This window comes from Pangasianodon hypophthalmus, chromosome 12, assembly GCF_027358585.1.
Source record: "Pangasianodon hypophthalmus isolate fPanHyp1 chromosome 12, fPanHyp1.pri, whole genome shotgun sequence".
Lineage (NCBI taxonomy): Eukaryota > Metazoa > Chordata > Actinopteri > Siluriformes > Pangasiidae > Pangasianodon > Pangasianodon hypophthalmus.
In genome coordinates, this window is record NC_069721.1 from 8266191 (window position 1) to 8288977 (window position 22787).

The following is a 22787-nucleotide window of genomic DNA, read 5'->3' on the forward strand; positions in this document are numbered from 1 at the left end:
AAACAGCCTAATATGCCTTTATATGCAAAATAGTTAAAACACACATTAAAAAAATGAATAAAAGTAGATACATTTGGAAAGATCTGATCATTCCTTTCACTTTTTGCTAACGTTCAGAGCCCTGACATCTCAAATACATTTCAATACTTGGATAATATTGCCTCCTTTTCTTGAAAAGCTGTAAAGCTGTAAATCGTTTGATGACTCCCAATATTTATTGATTTATTGATTGATATTAATTTTCTCCTCTTTGGTGAGACTGGTCCTGTTTTTTTCTTGGCTGATGTGGGTTTATTTTAATTAAGTGTGAGGAGTGTGCTGGCAAAACAGTGATTCAGGAATTTCTGGTCATATAATTATTATTTGTATTATAAGCATAATGGAATGGTACTGTTATGGAACATTTTCCCCATCAAAGCTGTATGTAGACATACTATAAAACTATAATTTTTTTTTTTTTGTCTGTGTGCCAGAAGTTAAAACCAGAATTTGACTTTCTTACACATTTCACACTTGCAGTAATTAATAAATACTTAAAAACAAAAGACCTACATACACATCGCATACAGTTACACATATTTTGGTATTCACAGTTAATTTCATTGTTCTTTTATTTTTAGGAGAAACGAAGAAAACTCGGTCCATCAGCAATGAAATTAATCCTGTCTGGAAAGAGGTAGGACTGCACTGATGCATGCTTAAAAATGTTTAGGCTCTCAGCTCTAAACATCAATCATTTATAATAGTTTATTAAGTATTTAAAGCTTCATTTGGTTCCTCAGTGACTGGTGTGATGTATTTGCTGCTTAACACAATACAAACTTATCTGACTATGTGCTCTTTTGTTTCCCAGACACTCGAATTTGACTTAAAGGGTTCCCCTCTTGATTCCTCCTCCTTCATTGATGTGATTGTAAAAGACTTTGAGACTCTTGGAAAAGACAAGTAAGTCCTCCACTCCACATCTGTAAACATCTGTACTGGGCACACATTTTGGTTTTGTAGCTAGTTTAGGTTTTTAGTGAAAAATCAATTCTCTTGCTAATCTAATTGCTAATGTACTGCTGTTAGACAGGCAATCAGATGGTTAAAAACATATCCTTTTTAACGATACTATAATTTAGAGCCCTTTTTATACACATATTCAGGGTCATTTAGATTTTTAATTGAGATTTTGAAGCATTATTGTAGGGATGTAACGATCAGCTGATTTGGATCGATGCATCTGTTTAAAAGGGAAGGATTGAAATGAATTGAAGCACCTACGATCAAAAAACAACAGACAATTGGTGTGTAAAAATAATTCATATTTTTATACATATACTGATGTGTAAATAGGCTACTACTGTGATTTGCCTGTAACTCTGATACTTCATTAGCATCATTTGCAAACTAATAGTAGGCTTACCCCAGATTCTGAATGAAGATGGTCACATATCGATCAAGGCTACTAAATCGAATTGTATTCAGTGGTATTGTCAAATATTGCCTTAAGAATTGAAATCATATCACATCATCGGAGCCTGAGGTTTACACCCCAACACTGTAACACTCAAATATGACTCACGTCTCAAATATGACTGGATTGATTTGGTTTTGCACATTTTTGAGGCCAAGATGAAGCCAAACTTCCAGTGAAGTTAGCTAACCTTTTGAGAGTCTAAAGCTAGTGACAACTTTTTAGGTGGTGGTTCTTGGTTTTCCCACAGAATCAGACTACATTTAATTTGTGGCTGTGTTTTGAATACATTAGATTAATAATATCAGTGTTCTGCAAGCCATATAGGTTTAAATGACAAGTTTCTATCAATAGCCATACTGACAGACATGTTCAGTAAGTTTTCATTCATATTTCATTCATATTCATATGTTTCCTGGATTTTATTGGTTATATGCAATAATGCAAACTGCAATATTCTTACATTGATTCTGTAAAATGTGATTCAAATTACAATTCAAGATAATACTGTAAACATTATTACAGTCAGAATTACAAGAGTAGCTGAATTCATTGTAAAATATATTGGATGTCTAGACATGTACTTAATTTGCAGTGTGTTCTCTGTGTGTAAAATGTACACAGACCAGCAGAATATTAGAAAATCGAGGGATTATCCACTTGTCTCGGATATGTCTCAATGAAGTCAGTCGCCACACCCACAGAACCAGGTTGAGACTTGTTGTGTAATGCGGTTAGACAGGGAGGGGAGTAGAAAAACGTTTGCTAATACTGGATTAGGGAACAATTTTGTGACTGAAAGAATTCAGTTCACATTATTTTTGTGATCTTGCTGACTCTGCGCTTGCAAAAAAATAATTGTGGTCCTAATTTATAATCATTCCATGATACCACCTGGAGAAAGTAATAAATGTTCATGTTCTGTCCACTAGGGACATGCACAATCAGAACAGAGCTCATATGAGGATCTCCATTTTACGCTGAAAAAAGATTCAGTGGTTCAGTAAATATGAGAAAAACAAATTTGTGCTTTGGAGGGCATGGTGGCTTACTGGTTAGCACTGTTGTCTCACATCTCCATTGTTGGGGGTTCAAATCCCACCTCTGCTCTGTGCATGCAGAGTTTGCATGTTCTCCCCGTGCTTTCAGGATTCCCTTCCCCAGTCCAAAGACATGTGGTGTAGGCTGATTGGCATTTCTGAATCATCCGTAGTGTGTGTGAATGTGCCCTGCGATGGTACCCTGTCCAGGGTGACCCCATTTTGTGCTTCGAGTCCCCTAAGATAGGTTTTTGCATTTTATGCATTTGCACTTGATGATCTAAAAAAAGATCTAATTTTGAGGGTTATGGATGGATTCTTTTCAATATTTTTTGTTTTTTTCAGTCAGGTGTATGATTTGTGTGTGTGCGCCTAAGTCAATGAAGTATCTTGAGTTATCTTGAGTTCTGCCAGTTCAGCCTTCATGAAGGCTGATGTAAGTGCATTTACTCATTGGAGTGTTATTTCTGGTTGGAACCATTTAAGGTGTTTGTTGCCATTCAGTAGTAACGATAGGTTTTAGATAATGTGTGTTTTGTTGTTGTTGTTCTTGTTGTTTTTTACAATGTTGAAATTTATGTAGTTCATTTGAGCTCTCTTACATGAAGTAGAAAGGTAAAATATAATTTTCTTAAAACAAAAGGGAAAAAGTATGATTTACTTGTGTTGTTTGTGCAACTTAACTCAAGTTTGAGTAAAATTTATTTTACTATAATTTTTTTTTAAAAAACTATAATTTTTTATAAAAAAACTGCTAGTTAAATTTACTTAAATTTTTTATGAGAATAATCTTGGTGATATGTAAACCTTACTTCAAATATGCTTTGTTAAATTTACTGATTTTTACCCTGCTTTTCTCTCTCTAATATGTTTTTGTGTACAGACTCTTGTTTTCTATACAGCAGATGAATGGATAAGAGCTTCATTCAAATCATTGTTCAGTGCATAATGTTAGTAGTCAGGGATAAACAGGTTTTAAACAGGCAAATTGAGATTAAGCAGCATTCTGCTGCTACTTTGAGTTTATTCGCGTGTTGCTTTCTATCATGAGCACTTGTTTCTTTGTACAGCGCGTATTAAATATCTAGGTCGTCTTCTGTTTGTTTTAGATGCTTGTGTGCTATGTTGAAGTAAGATTAGTCACATAAAGTGTGTAGTCTCAGGGTGGAACAGAGTAATATTAAGCATACAGAGTGAGAGAGGAAAGAGTGTGCACTGTGCTGATTGTCCCACCAAATGATAGAGAGAGGAAACAAAGCCACCACCCTTATAATGATAAAACAGTATGGTGTCCAAGTTCAGTGTGTAAATTCTGTGTAATAGTTCCCCTATTGCTGTTATGAGGAGCTAATTTTAGGAGAACACTGTGCCTGTGTGTAACCCACGTAGAAGAGCTTCCCACATTTTCATAATACAATTCATTATTGTTCGCTGTGCAGTTAGCTGTGTCAGACTTGCAGACAGAAGGAGCTGTTAGAGACATTAGCTAGCAAGCGTCTCAACAGCTCTTCCTACGTGCCCAAACATTTCAAACTTTCCTGCAGCTGTCACTGTTTCCATGCTGTACATGCTGTTTCCATACTTAACACTCAATTGTGTTAAGTAAGGAAGAAAACACAACAGGGCAAGCTGTTATTGGAAAATAATCAGTGACTGAAGCTGTGAGCCATTACTACTCCGACGTTGGTTACATTCCTATAACAGTACATTTTGAAGTGTTTTATTCCTCTTATACCACAGTGGTTTGAAGGCAGGTGCATTTTTTAAATAATTAAAATCAGACATCATAATTTTGAATCAGTTTAATGTTGTGTAACATCCCTGACACAAGTTCCTGTTGTCACTCATTCCCTCACCAGTCTTTCTTCTTTCTCTCTTGAAGTTATTAAGTCAAAAATGCAGCTGGTCCTGTTACAGAAAAAAAATCGAAAGTTTACTGACTGTTACAAAGCTCTGACACTGGAGACTCCTTCCATAAATGTTAAATAAACATCTTAGAAAAAACTTTGCCGTATCAATGTTGATACATTTTACTTTGTTGAATAACAGCACTTTTTAAATTTGTTTATTATTAGTCTTAGATTATGTGGAGCATCTGCTATACAAGTCCCAGTGACTGAACTGTTAGTAATTAACTATAGTAATGCTAAAGTAGTAAAATACAGTAAATGCATGAATTTAAACATGCTATTTGTTGTACAGATGGCACTACTGTGGGTGCTGTTGTTACAGAAAATGAATCATCACCTTCTGAAAAATCAGAATCAACACTGCGGTATAAGCTTGTTGCATAACTGTGTTAGCATCCTGAAAAACCTAGTGACAAACAGGTTGGCAGAGCAAGCAACCAGGAATTGCCTCAGGATCAGTGACTGAATCATGAGCATGCAAGCAGGAAACTGATTGGTATGGAGTGTTTGTGTTGGAGGGTGCAGTCAAGGCTTTTGCACACACTGACATGGATCATGGGTTTGGACTGGGACTATAGCAAACTACAGTATATGCTTCTGTTTTATTGTTATATAAAGATTGATCATCAATGTGTGTATACTGCTTTGACATGATATTACACTTTTGAGCATACCACTGCATGTTTGGTTATAGGAAACTGGTGTGTACTTTTATGATCACTGAATTTGCCGGTGGCTCTGTAATGCTGGTGGTGCGGGGCATTTATTTTGATTGTATGCTTTGTCTCCACTTGTCCTCTTAGAGTGAAGAGTCTCACTGCGAATCAATACAAAGTTGTTGCTTTTATCCTCCATTGAAACATTTTAATCTTGGTGGGAGTGGCCTCATCCAGGATTACTCCGCCCCCATCCACAGTGCACGAGGGCTCACTGAATGATTTGTTGACTCTTTTTAAATGATGTAAATTATGTACTATGGCTTTCACAATTACTAGATCTCAACCCAATTGAAACACCTACGGGAGATTTTAGAGCGACGCCATCATCAAAACACCAACTGAGGGAATATGTTTTGGAAGAATGGTATTCATCACTCCAGTACAGTTTCAGAGACTTGTAAAATCTGCACCACGGTGCGTTAAAGCTGTTCTGGCAGCTCGTGGTGGCCCAACAACTTACTAACACCTTATTTCCCTTTAAATTGTCACCTGTGTATATCTTTACTTAGACATACTGCATCGAATTTTTTATTAAGATTGAATATTGTATTATAATGTTTGTATTCCAAAAGCAAATTCCAATTATTTCAATTATCATACACTGGAAATAATATTACCTCTGCTAGTATAGTGTAATATTAACATCACAAGTGCTCTACACAAGAGCAATTCTTCATTCTTCATTGCCTCTTTAACTTTTAAACCACAAAAACACATGCCAGTGGAGTTTTATAAACATTAGTCATACCAAGACTAGCAATTAATTAAAATGTGTGCTTAAGGCAGTCTAGCATGTTAATATCCACGGCATGTATGTTAAGGATAAGTCAGTGTTTGTAAATGAAGCACTCCCAGTATGCACATAATATTCCGTGGCAAACATTCTCTCTCCACAGCAAAAACTGGTCGAGCTTTGTAATACTTGTGATGATGGGTTGGCGAAAGCCTGTATGCCTTTAGTGAGCTAGTGTTTGCACTGGGAGGAGGTTTTCTCTTTGCCTGTCACAAAGCACACAAAGGCTTTTTTTTATTTGGGAGTCAGGCTTCAGTTAAACTCAGCTTTGCACTTGTGACAGTCATTCTCTAATTCCTGATTTTTATGGAATGCAGAGAGTGCAAATCTCAGTTTTCCTTGGCCTCTGTGTCCGGAGCTTTCAGCGGAATGCTAGGCGTTTCCCCTCTACATCATTAACACAGTGCCTTAGCTGGAACATGGCCTGGTCTTATCAGGCAGTTCTGCACCAAATTACGAGGGTCAGTCAAAGGAGAACCTTAGAAGTGCAACAAATTTGAGAAATAATAAATGTTTCGCTAGGAAAAATTAAATTCGTAGGTGTAAAATGTAAAAATGTTATACTGGTCCATTGTTCTCAGTAGCTCCTTCTACTGCTACCTTAAACCTGATACAGTTTTGTGGCACCAATTTGCAATAAACAATGTAAATAAAATCAGGATTTCATTTGTCTCACCCTCATATAAAAGGTTTAGTAGATTTGTGTTCATCGAACATGATTTGTTAGTCGACACAATCACTGAAAAATTAGATAGATAGATAGATAGATAGATAGATAGATAGATATACTTTATTGGTCCCATGAAGATAATTATTATTTTACAGCAACATAAAGAATAACAATAAATTTAAAAGCAGAATTGCAGAACACACTGAATATTAAATAAAGATGTGTACATCAGAAAAAGTAATAGTAATAAATAGAAAAAAGGAGCAATAAAAACAGGTGAATGATATATACAACATATGTATGACAAACAGTATATACAGATGTACAGATGAGCTGTTGTACAGTGTTATAGTGAAAGGTAAGACTGATTTCCTAAAACGTTCTTTATGGCAGTGGAGCTAAATGAGTCTGCTGGAAAATGACCTCCTTCTCCTCACTGACTCGAACATCTCCAGGTTTTGATCTGATTTGATCTGATCTTTTGTTACAGGTTTATTGGCTCTGCAAAAGTCTACCTGAATGACCTAGCAAGCGGTCAAGTGAAGTCCCTCCATTCAAAAAATTTGGCTTTAGTCAATGACAGCGGGCAAAATATTGGAGTAAGTGCTCTAACTTCTTCATTTTTTCATGTATGTCTTCACAAAAAAAAAAAAAAAAAAAAAAAAAAAAAAAGATTAAAACTGCTTTCCGCTTATATTTCATAAAGCACATGGGAGAAAGCAAACCTAATGTTCTTAATCTTTAAAGCCAGTCTCTCTAACTGTAGGCCACGATCGATCTGCTAATTGGCTATGAACCGCCAGCTAACGCTCCTCCAAACCCAAACGATCAACACGATGGTGGTGTGGCAGGAAATGCAGGTATGATTTAATTCACTCAGTCTGGAATTTTTTCTGTTCTTCTATGAATTGCTACTGATATATACAAAAGCAACAAAAATATAAGGATAGATCAGTAGGCTGTCGGATAATTTTTTTTTTCCAAAGCAGCTTCTATGCTCCGTGGAATGTTGTTCAACTAGTTTTCAAACATTTAGTGGTATCATCCATTCATTGGATCAAACTCAATATCATATTACCAACATATTGTTTACTATGGTCTCCATATTGTGTTCTGGTAATTTTTTTTTTTTTGCACAAATGCAAGTGCCAATATTAGCTCATGAACCTCATGTGAACCTTCTAGTGTAGTTTTGACAGAAAGAAGGAGATTTAAATTGAGTCCCCCAACCATTTGTAGAAAACTGGTCAGAACTTTGCGCTGTTTATCCTGTTTATGCCATCGTCTGAAGGAGCGGATGTTAAACCATAGTTTTTGCTCCCAAGATAGATTTTTTATTGTGTTTAACAGAAGGATACTGGCTCCTAAAATAACTCTTTTTTGTTGTTTCTGTTTTTTTGTGTAACTGGCAACAACTACAGCATAAATACCCACTGCTTTCTTTCACTTTTTAAAGACTTTTGAAAATTAAAAATGTAAGTGTACAGGCAGAAAACATACATGTTACCCATTAGTTAAATAGTAATTTATTTTTAATTGCTATTAAATAAAAATAGTAATTTTTTAAAATTAGTTCCATTAGTTCTGTACCTTTTAAAAGAACATTTTGGCAAATCTTGTCATTTTCTTTGCGAAGTGTATTTTAAAACAAAAGTTTTTTTTTTTAGAGTAGAACAGTTTTTAAAAAGGTACCATGTAAATAGTGGTAAATGGAAACTTCATTTAGACAACACAAATGCACAAGAGATCTTAATATACACCAGAAAAAAGGTTATAAGTGCAATGAGGCAGAAGGGCACGCTACGAAGAAAAGACTATGAATACAAACAAGAACAAGCTACAGCAGAGTAAACACAAAGGCTGTATGCTGTGTTGAATAAAAACAGAAAACAGGTGATCCGGTAACTGAGTCCGTGTGAGTCGAATTGTGGGGAGGCGTAACGTTGGACACATGCCACTGAGACAGCGAGTGTTACAGTAGCATCACCATAGTCTCAGTCTGCTCAACAAGTTTCCATTATTTCTTTATCAGCTGATATTGTGGCGTTGACATTAGTGCCATGTCGGTTTCAATAACGCATAGTAGTTTGGATTGTGTTCCGATTAGGCAATGATTAAAGAGGTGATGTATAAAAATAGATCACGTGATAAAAGAGCTGATGTCTAAAATTCATTTTACGCCACAATTAAGTTAACAGCATACAGTATAACTGAGCTGTTTCAATGCTATATGATGTGACACAGTGAAAGTATTATTGTGCAAACAATCTTATTTGTGTTTGTTTGAGGAGTAGCTTGCCATGTGCTCTTCCCTGAGGCTGACAGTACATATACTCCTTGTTAGTGTTAATGCAGTGTAAAGAATACATGTGGTTTTGCTTTTGAGCAGGTGGGGCTGATGGAGGTGAAGATGCCACTGATACGGGGGGTTTATCATCTCCCACTCAGCCAGGCCAAAAATCTCAGTGGAGGGCCAGAAAACAGCGGCCATTATCCAACAAACCGCAAGACTTCCAGGTATAGTGGCTTCCACGCCATGCATAAGAAAGGACTTTATTCCTAAATCAGTGCCATTTAACTTTAGTACTGCCTCAGTTCCTTTTTTTCCAAGGCTGAAATCAAACGCGCTGAAATAAGTAAACACTGACGTGTGCTTTGTAAGTGATCTGATTTTTATTCCATTATCAAGATCCGGATCCGGATCATCGAGGGTCGTCAGTTGCCTGGAAACAACATAAAGCCTGTTGTGAAAATACATGTTTGTGGAGAGACCCATAGGACTCGCATCAAAAGAGGAAATAACCCCTTCTTTGATGAGGTATTGACATAAATGTTTACTGACAGGACGATGTTGCTAGGATGTACATAAACCTGCGAGTAAACTCTTCTCTTTCTCTTACTTCTCTTACTCTCATACTCTTCCCTAGAGTTTACTCTAGTGTGCTAGATAAATAAACAATTATTTTATTCTAACTTTTTGCAGATGTTCTTCTACAATGTCCACATGCTGCCATCAGACCTTTTCGATCAACATGTCAGCATTCGGGTTAGTACAAACGATTCATATCACATCAGTCGAAGTTTATTACATTGTGGCGTTGTCTTTAAAATCACTATTATATGTTTACGTGTATCTGTATTGTAGTACAAGGAACCTCAGCAGAATTCAGAGCTCCTTTGAGTGTCATCAAATCGTCACATTTAAATTAATAGCTTCTTTAGTAGATATACGTACAAACTATACCATGTCCATGGTAAAAAAAATATTGTATTTTTTGGCACAGAATGTGATTAACTGTCTGCATCAGCCTAATCATTGAATATTTTACTCGATATTTTTATTTGCTTCAATCTTTTGAGTATTTGAATGATATTATATTTTCTATGTTGTCTTAAGTCAATTAAAAATGGAGAGATAAGTATTTCTCTAAACTATATGAAGAAGCTGTTTTCTCCTGCTACAGGTGTACAACTCTTCATCACTGAGGGCTGACAGTCTTATGGGAGAGTTTAAGGTACTGTATATACATATATTCACTACATCCAGTAGTGTAAAAGAGTGAACTGCTCTTCACAAACTTTAGGTTTGTGACGTAAAAGTTAATTTGTTTTATTCTCCTTAATGTCTCAGATTGATGTCGGCTACATCTACGATGAGCCAGGTATGTTTCCGAAATTCCCCACATGCAGCATGATTTATGTATTCCTACTCATATTTACTTTAACGAAACTGTGACATTGTGTGTGCTTTTTACTGTTGACTGTAGCTCACTGTGTTATGAGGAAATGGCTGCTTTTAAATGACCCTGATGACTCAAGCTCTGGAGCAAAGGGCTACCTGAAAGTCAGCATGTTCATCGTGGGGACCGGGGACGATCCTCCGGTACTCATTTTGTCTGATTATGTCTGCATATCCTCACTATTGTTTTAAAGAATAACACAGTAATTGACAAAGGGTATGTCATGGTATGACTATGAAGGATAACACAGGAACAAATGTAGGTGCATTCCAAGATGCTCAGTAGGCCTCATGAGTGGGACAAAGTGACAGTATTCCTGCCTAATTGGACAGGTGGAGAAGAGGGAGCAGGACAGTGATAATGATGATGTAGAGAGTAACCTTCTGCTGCCAGCTGGAGTTGCAATGAGATGGGTTATACTGCAGCTCAAAGTCTTTCGTGCCGAGGACGTCCCCCAGAGTAAGCCAGAATCTCACAACACACCATTATAAGCCAGTATTTCTGTACATCATGCAATGCTGTAATGTCTGTAATGGGGAACATCTGGAGCATACCTGGTTCATGACCATGCTTGATGCCTTATATTACACAAACATATGGTTTAGTCCCGTTTTAGCATAATAAAATACAAAAGGTGTTTTGAAAAACAATCAATCAAATTATCAATCAATCAAGTTATCAAGTTGATTATTATCCAAAAGCAGCACATCTGGAAATGTTTTACCACAGCAATTTGCCCAATTTGCCATCAATTACAATTTTTTTATTTAATAAAGAATGACGTCACATTTTTTTATCTATCTATAGTTACATTTTTAAAACATTTTTTATGTTATTTATTATGGAATGTTCATGTGACAAGGTAGTTCCTGTTATTGCTTATGTTACAGCAGCTATATGTTCCCTCCTTCCAAAAATGTTAAATAAACATCTCACAGAAAGCCTCACCAGATCACCATGATCACATATACATGTTTTTGAATTCATTTATGTGGAGTGTGTCAGTTCTTACTATAGAAATGATAACATTAAAGTGCATTAATATGAACTTATTAGTATAGAAAATGTTATAGAAAACTAATCACTAATAATCAATAATTAACCTTCTGGCCAATCATAACTGAGATTTCAGCAGTGCTGTGATGTCATCAGCATTATTATTTTAGCTTTTATCCTGCAGCCCTACCCCATTTCATGTAGCACTGTTAGTAAAAGAGTGTTTTTGTACTATATATCTTATAGGAACTGAAGAACATTCTTTCACTCATATCAGTCCTATCAGCTTTTTGTATCATCCCTCACACATTTTACTGATAATGTTCTACACTTTCAGTGGATGACTCCATCACTCAATCTTTGAAAGAGGCATTTGGAGGAGAAAGCGATAAAAAGAATCTAGTAGATCCATTCGTCGAGGCCTGGTTTGCAGGGAAGAAGGTATAACATCATAAATTTTACTCTCCAATGAGAAAACTTTGTAATGTATCTTTGAGTTTTGCTTTTTGTTCTTCTCCACAGCTATGCACAAAAGTAATTGAGAAGAATGCAAACCCTGAATGGAACCAGCTGCTTAATCTTCAGGTTAAGGTAATAAAGATGGGCAGCATTGCAGTTTCCATATATGCAGGATTATTTTTTTGTTGTTGTTTCATATAAATAGCTGAATGGAATTTTTTTCCCCTATCCGTAGTTTCCGTCTATGTGTGAACGGATCAAACTGACTGTATTCGATTGGTGAGTTCCTTTAACATATGCTTGGCTGGTGTCTGTGTGGCAAAGCTGTAGAGGAGACAGGAAAATGGAGCATGCTTATAATGTTGCTTTGGGATTCTGTCGTAAACATAATACTGCAGGACTTTGTAATGGGAGATTGAGAAAGCTGGGTGGATCCCGGCAGACTGCATGAGTCAGTGCGGTGCTTCCCCTCCCTCTCCCACAGTTCATTCCTCTGCTAAAGCCCACTGAGGGAAGTGTGGAAAATCTGAGGAGATCCAGTGCTGGGCTGTGACTGCCACGAATGTCGACTCACATGCTAGCTCATTTTAACTGACTGCGTCTCTCAATCCCTTCCCCCTCTTTAGGGATCGCCTCACAAGAAATGATGCCATAGGCACTACATTCTTGAATCTGACCTCAATAGCGTCCTCTGGTGGTGAAGTCGAAGGTATGGCATTTTTAGGGTGCAGTCTGAATTATATCATTACATTTCAGTGTTACAGTATAAACCAGCACAGAGTGTATGAACTTAGTTGGAGTACTGTACTGCAATGAAATGGGTTGTTCTGGGGTTTCCTTTTTTAAATGTATTTCCTATTTTTTTGTTCTGCCATACTAGAGGAGGATCCAGGAAATGGGTTTCCAGGATATACAGGTTAAATAGGTTCACATCCCTTCAGTATTTCCATAGCGCTGTGCATGCTGTTCATAACAGTTACACACACAGTAAAAAAAATGGATTTGTCAGTTACCATTTCTTTGCTTGCTTGTTTTGTATTTGTTAGTAATATTCTATAGCTATGCCACATAGTAAACTATATAATGTTATGTCATATACCCTGAAGAAAGGCTTGCAGTTATACTGTATATTATTTGCTTTATTAAGCAAGTTACCTGCAGTGCATGGGCTTATATATTTAAACCTTCTGTTGTTATATTATGTTGCTTTTAAACATGGACTGTCCTGTTTAGTTGGAGACTATTAACCGTACACCCTTAGTTGCCTTTCTTCTTCTATAACGCATCATGACAGATACACAATATCCATAAGGGAGTTGTGAAAATACTGTTATTATCTAGATATAGCATTCTTAATCTTTATGCAACATACCTCAATCAACTAACATGTCTAACCCTTATAAACCTCTGGAATGGCTTAAGCGTTAACAAAGTGCTTGAACTGTTCTATACCTGCAATAATGTTGTCATGTCTCTAATATCTCCGTCCAGACACCCTTCTCTGGAATGTAATAACTCAGCTAACCCTTCATCTGTCATCATTTTAAGATCAATTAACAGATCTGTTATTCTCACAGGAGAAACTGGGGAGTCTGAGGTTGGCTTTCTGCCTGCATTTGGCCCAAGCTACATTAACCTTTATGGCAGCCCAAGGGAGTTTACAGGTTTAATTGATCCTTATGAAGACCTTAACTATGGAAAGGCAAGTATGAAGTATGATACTCAATAGAACGAAACATTTTGAAATAAACTAATGATTTAAAGTCAGCCTTTCTCAAATGACAACTTTTATTTCATTTAATAATGTTCTCAAATGTTTCTCAAAGGGGGAAGGGGCAGCCTACAGAGGACGGGTTCTTGTTGAGCTTTCCACTAAGCTTGAGGGAAAGGCAGAGAAGGATGTGGAGGCCATATCAAATGATGACATCTTGGTTGCTCAGGTAGTTACATCAGTCAAGCATTTGTGATAATCGTGATCTCTGACCTTTCGTTTTGCATGTCACATTTGCATGTCATTTTTATTCATGAATTTCTTTGACAGAAATACCAGCGAAGGAGGAAGTACTGCCTGTGTGCTGTGTTCCACAGTGCCACGATGATACAAGAGCCTGGGGAGCCTATTCAGTTTGAAGTTAGCATTGGGAACTATGGCAACAAGCTGGACTCTACATGCAAACCTCTCGCTTCAACCACTCAATACAGCTGTGCCATGTTTGATGGTAAAGACAATAATCCCAATTCAGATCAGGTTTTGAGTACACTGAAACTGAGTATTGTACTGAGTACAATTCCTCATGAGGAATCTAGACGGTATCTGAGTATACAGAGTATCTTGCAGATTATACTGCAGGATCAGGGTGGATTCTGAGTATCCTAAAATGTACTGCAGAATTAAAATGTTTTAGAGTATAATATTAACATACTTCAAGAATCAGGGTGTTTTTGGAGTATACTGAGAGCATTCTGTGGCATCAGAGTCATTTTAATTTATAATCAGAGCATACTGTAAAATCAAAGTGGTTTGGAGTATACTGTGGAGTCATGGCAAATTTGTCGTATAGTGACAGCATACTGTAGAATTAGTTTGGTTTCATAGTGTATTAGGAGAATACTTTGAAACTGTGGTTTGAGAGTAAACTAAGAGCATACTGTAGAATTAGTTTGGTTTCATAGTGTATTAGGAGAATACTTTGAAACTGTGGTTTGAGAGTAAACTAAGAGCATACTGTAGAATTAGTTTGGTTTCAGAGTACATTAAGTGCATGCTCTGGAATCAGGGGTGTTTTGGGGTATCCTAAGAGCATACTGTGGAATCAGGTTGGTTTTTAGAGTATATTGAGAGTATACTGTGGAATCATGGATGTTCTGGGGTAAGCTGAGAGCAAATTGTGGAATCAGTTTTGTTTTTAGAGTATATTGAGAGGATACTGTGGAACCAGGGTATACAGCGAGTCTACTGTTGAATCAGGGTGGTTTTGAGTATACTGAGTAAAAAAATTTCAAATTCAAATTTTTATTTGTCACATGCATAACCATACACAGTACGACTTGCAGTGAAATGCTTTGTACCACTGTTCCAACATAGAAAAGAAAATATAGAAAAATATTAAATATAAAGTAAAATATATACATAAAAAATATAAATAAAAACTCTTAGGCACCCTATTTTTTTTAGTACAAACTTTGTTATAGATTTATGACTTCTACATTATTGATTCTGTACAAAAACATTTTAGAATTCCAAACATTAGGTTTCCAGCACAAAATTAAATGTTACAGAAAAATGTTTGTATGTCAGTAAAGAAAGCAGCATGTTACATAAGAGACACTTTTCACACAAAAAACCATAATGAAGGCTGCTGGGTTTCGCTGCAAAAATAAGAAGCAAGTGCGACAGTCAAAGTCTCCAGAAGAACTGTGGCTGCTTCTGCAAGATGCTCAGTAACACTTACAGCTCATTTCCTTATAAAACTGCACACACTGTACCTGAGACTACTATTTTTTTTAAAGGATCATCACACCAAATATTGACTTTGTTTCATTAATTACTGTTTACTGCTCTTTATAGTATTTTTTTTAATGTAGAAACATTTAGTTTCGTTATTTTTGAAGGCATCTTTGCTCTACAGCATTTCTTTGCATGTGCCTAAGACTTTTGCACAGTTCTGTATATAAAGAAAAATATAAAGAAAAATATTAAATATAAGAAAAGTATAGGTTTACAAGCTTGAGTACAAACTTGAGTACATCTTGAGTACATTGTAAAATCAGGTTGGCTCCAGCTTAATGATCCTCTCCATTCTGGCTTTATAGGTAATCAGTACTACTACTTGCCCTGGGCTGACACAAAGCCTGTTGTTGCCGTGATGTCATTTTGGGAGGATATCAGTCATCGCTTAGATGCTGTTAACATCATTCTCCACATTGCAAACCGTTTGGTATGTATATTATTGACTGGTTACACACATGTAAACAAGATTTCAGGTTCATTTTCTTTGATTTGAACTGGAATTGTAAACTGTTTGGCATAACCTGCTCACTAATTTCAGCAAGATAACATCACCGAGCTGAAAACCGCAGTACTGGCTAAAGTCCCAGACACAAAACTGTTTGAGATTTGGAACAAGCTTTTAAGCCAACTCATGGAGGACATCAGCAGGTGAGGTTATTTTTATTTCCTTCTGCACAGCATTATATTATGTATTATGGTTTTTACATGTAGTATTGATATCATCATATGAAGATTGACTGATATGAAGGTTTGCCATCAGTGTTTCATCAGTGTTTCTAAGTCCAAAATCAATCCCTTTAGCTTGAAACTCCCAGACCTGGAGGCTAAGGCTAACCTCACAGCCCTGGACATCAAGATTAAGAAGCTAAGAGACAGCACCTTGCAGAGCATCCTGACCGCAGCTGAGGGCTTGTTACAGGAGAGTGCTAACATTACGGACAGTGTGGCCACCATTGATGGCTGGCTGGACAAACTTAAACAACTGGCTGAGGAGGTGGCTACTTTTCCAGAGCCTGTTAAACAGCTATTTCTTTTTAATGTTTACGCATAGCTTCACACAATTTACTTTACTGCTCTAATTCTACACTATGATCAGAATGTGAATTGTATTTGCTGTTCATATAAATCTTGAGATGAGTTTTATATGTTCTCTACAGCCCCAGAACAGCATGCCTGATGTGATTATCTGGATGTTGAGAGGAGAGAAACGTGTGGCCTACGGTCGCATTCCAGCTCATCAAGTTCTATATTCAGTGTACAGCGAGCAGGCATGTGGCCAGTACTGTGGAAAAACCCAGACTGTCTTTCTAAAGGTATTATTATGCTATTAGGACACTACTGCTAAAGTAATAATGTTGCACATTTGTGCTACTCTTGTACTTTACGTACTCATGTCAATGGATGAGGACTAATAGCAGCAGCTAGAACCTGACTCAGTATATCGCTATGTCCTGTAAAGCTCACTGTCTTCTTCTTCAGTACCCAATGGATAAAAACAAGGGTTCCAAGATCCCTGCCCAATTACGGGTGAATATGTGGCTGGGATTAGTCGCAGTCGAGAAAAAGTTCAATGCTTATGCTGAGGGAACATTCAATGTTTTTGCAGAACTGGTAAATCCATTTCTATTTCTTTCAGATGTATATTTATATTCTACCGAATCGCATTCACTCTTCAGTGAGACTGCCTGAGAAATGATAGATTAGAACCAAGCATTTTTCTTTTTGACAGTATGAGAACCAGGCGAAAATGTTGGGCAAGTGGGGTACTTCGGGTCTGCTGAATCGCCCTAAGTTCTCCGACGTGACTGGTAAAGTGAAACTAAAGCAGGAGTACTTTATGCCTCCTGGAGGCTGGCAATGGGAAGGTGACTGGTTCGTGGATCCAGAGAAAAGGTACATAGGTTAGCTTGATGGTTAGCTCGATTTTAAGGGTACAGTGTATAATTATATAATTAATGACAAGCATCCTAGCTGTAATTGTATTGTGATATGTGTGATAGTTTGCTGACGGAGGCTGATGCAGGACACAGTGAGTTTGTGGACGAAGTTTTCGAGAATCAGACTCGTTATCCTGGAGGAGAGTGGGCAGCAGCGTCAGAACCGTATACAGATGTGGTACGAATATTAGTATACACATATAATATACAGTACTTTAGACGTTAATAGCTGGACACTGACATGTTGTAAAATGTGCCGAATGTTTTCAAGGGACTGCTTTGATGTAGAAATAATGATAAATGACCTGACAAACTTTTTCGAGAATTCTGAGTAGTACCTGCTTACAGAATGGAGAGAAGGCTCATCCCCCAGAGGAGATAGAGTGTCCTCGTGGATGGAAATGGGTGGATGATTGGACCTTTGATGACAAAAGGGCAGTGGATGAGAGAGGTTAGCCTCCTTACATACATAGTTCCAATAGGGCTTTAAAAAATTCATAATGCTAGACAGCTTTAGAAGGTGTTTTTGCATGAGTTGATGAGTGTGAAAATTTGGTCGAAGGTTGGGAATATGGCATCACGATTCCTCCTGATGATAAGCCTAGGTCGTGGGTGGCAGCTGAGAAAATGTACCATGTCCATCGCCGTAGAAGAAAAATCCGACTGCGCAAAAAGGTGGCCGGTGGTGCCTCAGCCACTGAGGTATGCTATATCAGCTATATAGTAAAATAAAATTTAATCAGATGTTTAATCACATTATTTACCCAATAATAAATTCTTATTAAATATGTATTGACATTTTGAGCTCAGCTAATCAGTTTATTGTGTTTCCTTTCTGTATTGCTCCTTTCCTTACTAGAAGAAAGATACAGGAGATCCAGAAGGTTGGGAGTTTTCTTCTCTTATTGGATGGAAGTTCCACCAGAAGGAGCGCTCCTCTGATACGTTTCGCCGACGCCGCTGGAGAAGGAAGATGGAACCTTCTGATAGCATCGGGGCGTCAGGAATCTTTAAATTAGAGGGGGCACTGGTGAGTACGTTTAAGGAAGCTGTCAGCACTAATTTACACTGCGTAAATTCCTGAAAGAAATCAATTAATTTAATTCATTTATAAGAAATATTCTGTATCTTAGGGTTTTGTATTTGATTTACTTTGCAGGGAATTGATATGGAAGTAAAGGGGGATGAAAAGGGTTCAAAATCAGATCCCACTAACTTATTTGGAGCCAATACACCCAGTGTGTCATGTACTTTTGACCGTAAGTAAGATAACGTTAACTCTTAATTTATTGTAATTTAAATTATACTGTAATTTATTCCATTTAGTTTAAGACTGTACTAATAATTTTTTTCGTCCTGTGTAAACGGTAATAGATTGTCTTTCCTATTCATCCACTCACATGTGTATTTTAATAATTTCCAATCTTCCATCGCTGCAGGAGCCTATGAATACCACCTACGGGTCTATGTTTACCAGGCCAGAAACCTGCTTGCCTTGGACAAAGATAGTTTCTCGGGTTAGCGAACCACTATCTGACTTTTTGTTGTTGTTGTTTTAATGTTAATTAAGTCTTTTTTTGTAATGGTCCTTGATTTTTTTTATTGGTTTGATTCCAGATCCATATGTGCATGTGTCATTCTTACACATGAGCCAGACCACAGAAACAGTCAAGGCCACTTTGAACCCAACCTGGGATCAAACTCTTATCTTCAACAGAGTGCAAATCTATGGGGATCCTCAGATCCTTGCACGCAACCCACCTCAAGTTGTGTTGGAGATATTCGACAGTGACCAAGTGGTTTGTCCTTATTTTCCTAAACTACTTTAAAAAGTTGTAGTTGACCCAGTATTCGAAAAGCCCAAAACACCCAATATGTAAAGAATAAAATACAACAACTCATGCTGAAATAGGAAAATAATCAACACTGGGGTCTATGATTTTCCAATAACAGCACATCCCAAGAGTTTTATTCCTCTTATACCACAGCAATTTGCCAATACCTTTTTTGTTTATGGGTATACTTAATATATATTTAATGGAATATCCGTAAAACAAGGTAGTTTCTGTTTTCACCTACATTAAAACAGCTATGAACATCTGTTTCTCTCTCTCTCATTATGTTAATAAGCCAAAAAGAGTGCAGCTTGTTATGTTCCTGAGCAAAAGCCCTCCATCCTGAAGATCATCTGTGACTGAAAACTTAATGGAGCAGCCTTATTGCTGACAGTTACATAGCGCTGATACTGGAGACTCACTGTCAACTAAACCATATGAACAATTATATGCTTTTTAATCTATTGGTGTCAGGTGTCTGACAAACAAGTCTCTGTGTAAGTTGTTACTCTAGAAAGGATAATATATTGGAATGAGCATGTTAGTATAAATCTGTGATTTGCCTTACAGCTGAACTAATGTCAGAGCTTCTTTCAGCACATTCTGACCAATAAGATTCAAGAATTTACAGTGCTATGCTATAATGGAAGTTTGTCAAACTCTAAGGTTTAATATAATCTTAGTGTAAAGTACTGAGGAAATTACAGACAAAAATACAGATTTTATTGTAATGTTTGTGTCTTTATGACTGGCTTATAAGTTTATATATGGTATATTGGTGGTATATGTACTTTGGACATACAGTGCCTTGCATTAGCATTCACCATTGAACTTTTCACTATGCTACATTTTGCGGAAACTCAACACTGCGCGTCACCTCAAGAATAACATCCAGACAGTGAAGAATGGTGGTGGTAGCATAATGTTAAGCGTTACCCATGGTCTCTTCGTTGTTTCTCTGACTGTCCTCCTCGAGGCATGGTTGTGTCTTATTCTATAATCTTTAAAATAATGGATTTAATTGTGCTCTGTGGGAGGTTCTAAGTTTGGGATATTTTTTTGATAACCAAACTCTGAGTGATTCTCTTGATAGCTCTTTGTTCTTCATGATGCTGTTTCTTTAGGTCTGTTCTCTAACAAATCCTAGGGCCTTCCAGGAAGACTTAATTTTATTGAATTATTATGAGCTCTTATGTGAAGACCTGTAATCCCAATTAAGTCCAGCTGAGGCTGTAACCCAACAAAATTTGAAAAAGTTTAAGGAGAGGTGAATACTTATTCAAGGCACTGTATTGTAATGTAACTTTGACATAATTTGGACATACTTCAATATGACCATGCGTGTTCCAGGGCAAAGACGAGCTGTTGGGCAGGGGCAGCCTCCTGCCATTAGTGAAACTGAACCCAGCCATGGATACATCTCCTAAGCTTCTCTGGTGCCCTGTCACGCACAAGGAAGTGCCTGCTGGACAAATACTGGTTTCCGCAGAGCTCATTTTAAGGAACAAGGTGCCAGTATCTAATTCCTGCTAATAAAGTATCAGTGATCTTTGATCATACAATGTCATGTCAGTGTCATGATCATACAGAATCATGCAATTCTGTGTAGTAGTAATGTGATATTTCCATAATTTTCTTCAGGGAAATGAGACTGAACTTCCCCTTGTCCCACCAAAGAGAGGAGACATGCTATACATGGTGCCTCAAGGGGTTCGTCCTGTAGTGCAGCTCACTGCCATAGAGGTAAAGTGAGCTTTAAATCCTTTTGAACGTAGACCTGCAGCAATTTTGTTAATTGATTAACATTGGGAAAGATGAATACTCTTCTTTAATCAGTTGGAATGATTTGTAACCACATCCAGATCTACAACTTGTTTCGGATTATGAAAAACATTGTAATTGTTAGTCATGCTTTTTTAATCGCTAGTTGTGATTTGTGTAGATTCTGGCATGGGGTTTGCGCAACATGAAGACCTACCAGTTGGCACCTGTGACCTCTCCGAGCTTGGTTGTGGAGTGTGGAGGTGAGAGGATTCAGTCTGCAGTCATCAAGAACATGAAAAAGAGCCCCAACTTCCCTGGAAATGTTCTTCAGTTGAAAGTGGTAAGATGAGTTTTTGTGCATTTTTTTGAGAACAAACCAATGTGGATGTTAGTGAACTAAGGCATCTGTTATCTGATCCCGAAGCTCTTGCCCAAAGAGGAGATGTACACACCTCCAATTGTGCTGAAAATTATTGATCATAGGCCATTTGGGAGGAAGCCTGTAGTAGGCCAGTGCACCATTGACTCACTGGAAGAATACAGATGTGACCCGTATAGCACCATGGCTGAAGTGGCTATGTCATCTAAAGGTACCATCTTGTATATATTAATCATTTAAAAGTCACATTGTCTCTGTTTCTTTGTAAAGAGACAAGGTATGTTGTGGTTTTTGTACTTTGCTGTGAAGCTGTCATATATGTTTCTCCTGCAGTGGCTTTGATGGCAGCCGCCCCTCAAGAACTCCACATAAATATAGAGGAAAGGCCTCTTCTTGAAACACAGGTGGGAGTATTTGGCATAAACACGTTACTTAACCTGGATTATTATTAGGGCTCTGTTGCATCCGTGTCTATGAGCGTGTTTTCATTGTCAGCATTGTGACTTTCAGTTTATGCACGGCATCTCATCAGCGTTTGACAAAATGGCTCCATCTTTTCTACTCCGTGTATGTATGGTATAAATGATGTGAACAAGTTGGAAAATTAATTTAATTTTTTTTTTGCTTGAGCTTCAGATGGTCCTAGTTCAACCCCTCATGAGAATCTAAAATCACATAATTTTTCTTCTTTCCAAATTTCAATGCTTCGATCATTTGGAAATTGGGGAGCAATCACTGAATCCACTCATTGGCAATGAGTCTGTGTCCTTTGCTCATAGCTCACCTTCCTGTGATTTAGAGATATGCACAGTGATTTAGTTTAAACCTGACTGACACAGGGTCTCTGATTTCAACATTATTGCTACTGTTATATTATTGGCTCATTTCATGTTTGACATTATCTTCTTTTTCTGTTCTTGGCATCAAACCTGACAGCAAGAGAAGGTGAATTTTTTTGTTGGTACTTAAATCTTTTTACACATTAAGTTTTAGAATAATACTCAGTATTCCAAACCTAGTGCACATTGAAGGTTCTTTGCTTTACTCTGTATTACAGGAGAAAGAGACGATTGATTGGTGGAGTAAGTTTTATGCTTCAGTTGGGGAACATGAGAAATGTGGCCCATACCTTCAGAAAGGTTATGACACCCTGAAGGTAATCTCTAAACTCTTAGTTATTGTACATTAAATATTTATCTTTGTCAAAGGAGTGTCTCAGATAAATATTGGCCAGATATTTTATGTAAGATGGAATTCTCTCGGAAGGTGATTCACATGCAACTCAGATGTTTATATGCCCTTACTTCAAATATTACTTAAACTAATATTTGGTCAACAAAATGAAGCACAGATATTTATTTTAAATTTTGAATGTTGCTGAATTGTGCATATTATTACAGGTGTTCAACTGTGAACTTGAAAATGTGGCTGATTATAAGGGGCTGGCTGATTTCTGTAACACCTTCAAACTCTACCGTGGAAAGAGTGACACCGGTGAGGACGACCCCTCTGTAGTTGGGGAGTTTAAGGTAAAAAAACTTCTGCATATGAATGATGAAAGCTGTGTGGAGGATA

General features: G+C 37.2%; 1 protein-coding gene across 1 annotated transcript in view; it reads left to right on the top strand.

The window, feature by feature from the left end:
- Positions 1–22787, top strand: part of myof (myoferlin) — a 32345-nt gene that overhangs the window by 3172 nt on the left and 6386 nt on the right. Inside the window, exons 2-42 of the mRNA XM_026915138.3 lie at positions 621–676; positions 854–945; positions 7082–7190; positions 7358–7451; positions 8981–9108; positions 9281–9409; positions 9575–9637; positions 10056–10106; positions 10223–10253; positions 10359–10474; positions 10664–10790; positions 11665–11768; positions 11850–11918; positions 12022–12065; positions 12413–12495; positions 12667–12702; positions 13364–13488; positions 13613–13726; positions 13828–14005; positions 15600–15724; positions 15836–15945; positions 16099–16291; positions 16455–16610; positions 16777–16908; positions 17027–17190; positions 17298–17412; positions 17583–17685; positions 17797–17936; positions 18094–18264; positions 18394–18493; positions 18674–18751; positions 18852–19033; positions 20420–20578; positions 20711–20812; positions 21012–21173; positions 21258–21423; positions 21546–21616; positions 21723–21779; positions 22149–22157; positions 22270–22368; positions 22613–22741. Of these exons, the coding sequence (XP_026770939.3) occupies positions 621–676; positions 854–945; positions 7082–7190; positions 7358–7451; positions 8981–9108; positions 9281–9409; positions 9575–9637; positions 10056–10106; positions 10223–10253; positions 10359–10474; positions 10664–10790; positions 11665–11768; positions 11850–11918; positions 12022–12065; positions 12413–12495; positions 12667–12702; positions 13364–13488; positions 13613–13726; positions 13828–14005; positions 15600–15724; positions 15836–15945; positions 16099–16291; positions 16455–16610; positions 16777–16908; positions 17027–17190; positions 17298–17412; positions 17583–17685; positions 17797–17936; positions 18094–18264; positions 18394–18493; positions 18674–18751; positions 18852–19033; positions 20420–20578; positions 20711–20812; positions 21012–21173; positions 21258–21423; positions 21546–21616; positions 21723–21779; positions 22149–22157; positions 22270–22368; positions 22613–22741 (4472 nt within the window). The remainder of the gene's footprint in view (positions 1–620; positions 677–853; positions 946–7081; positions 7191–7357; positions 7452–8980; positions 9109–9280; positions 9410–9574; positions 9638–10055; positions 10107–10222; positions 10254–10358; positions 10475–10663; positions 10791–11664; positions 11769–11849; positions 11919–12021; positions 12066–12412; positions 12496–12666; positions 12703–13363; positions 13489–13612; positions 13727–13827; positions 14006–15599; positions 15725–15835; positions 15946–16098; positions 16292–16454; positions 16611–16776; positions 16909–17026; positions 17191–17297; positions 17413–17582; positions 17686–17796; positions 17937–18093; positions 18265–18393; positions 18494–18673; positions 18752–18851; positions 19034–20419; positions 20579–20710; positions 20813–21011; positions 21174–21257; positions 21424–21545; positions 21617–21722; positions 21780–22148; positions 22158–22269; positions 22369–22612; positions 22742–22787) is intronic.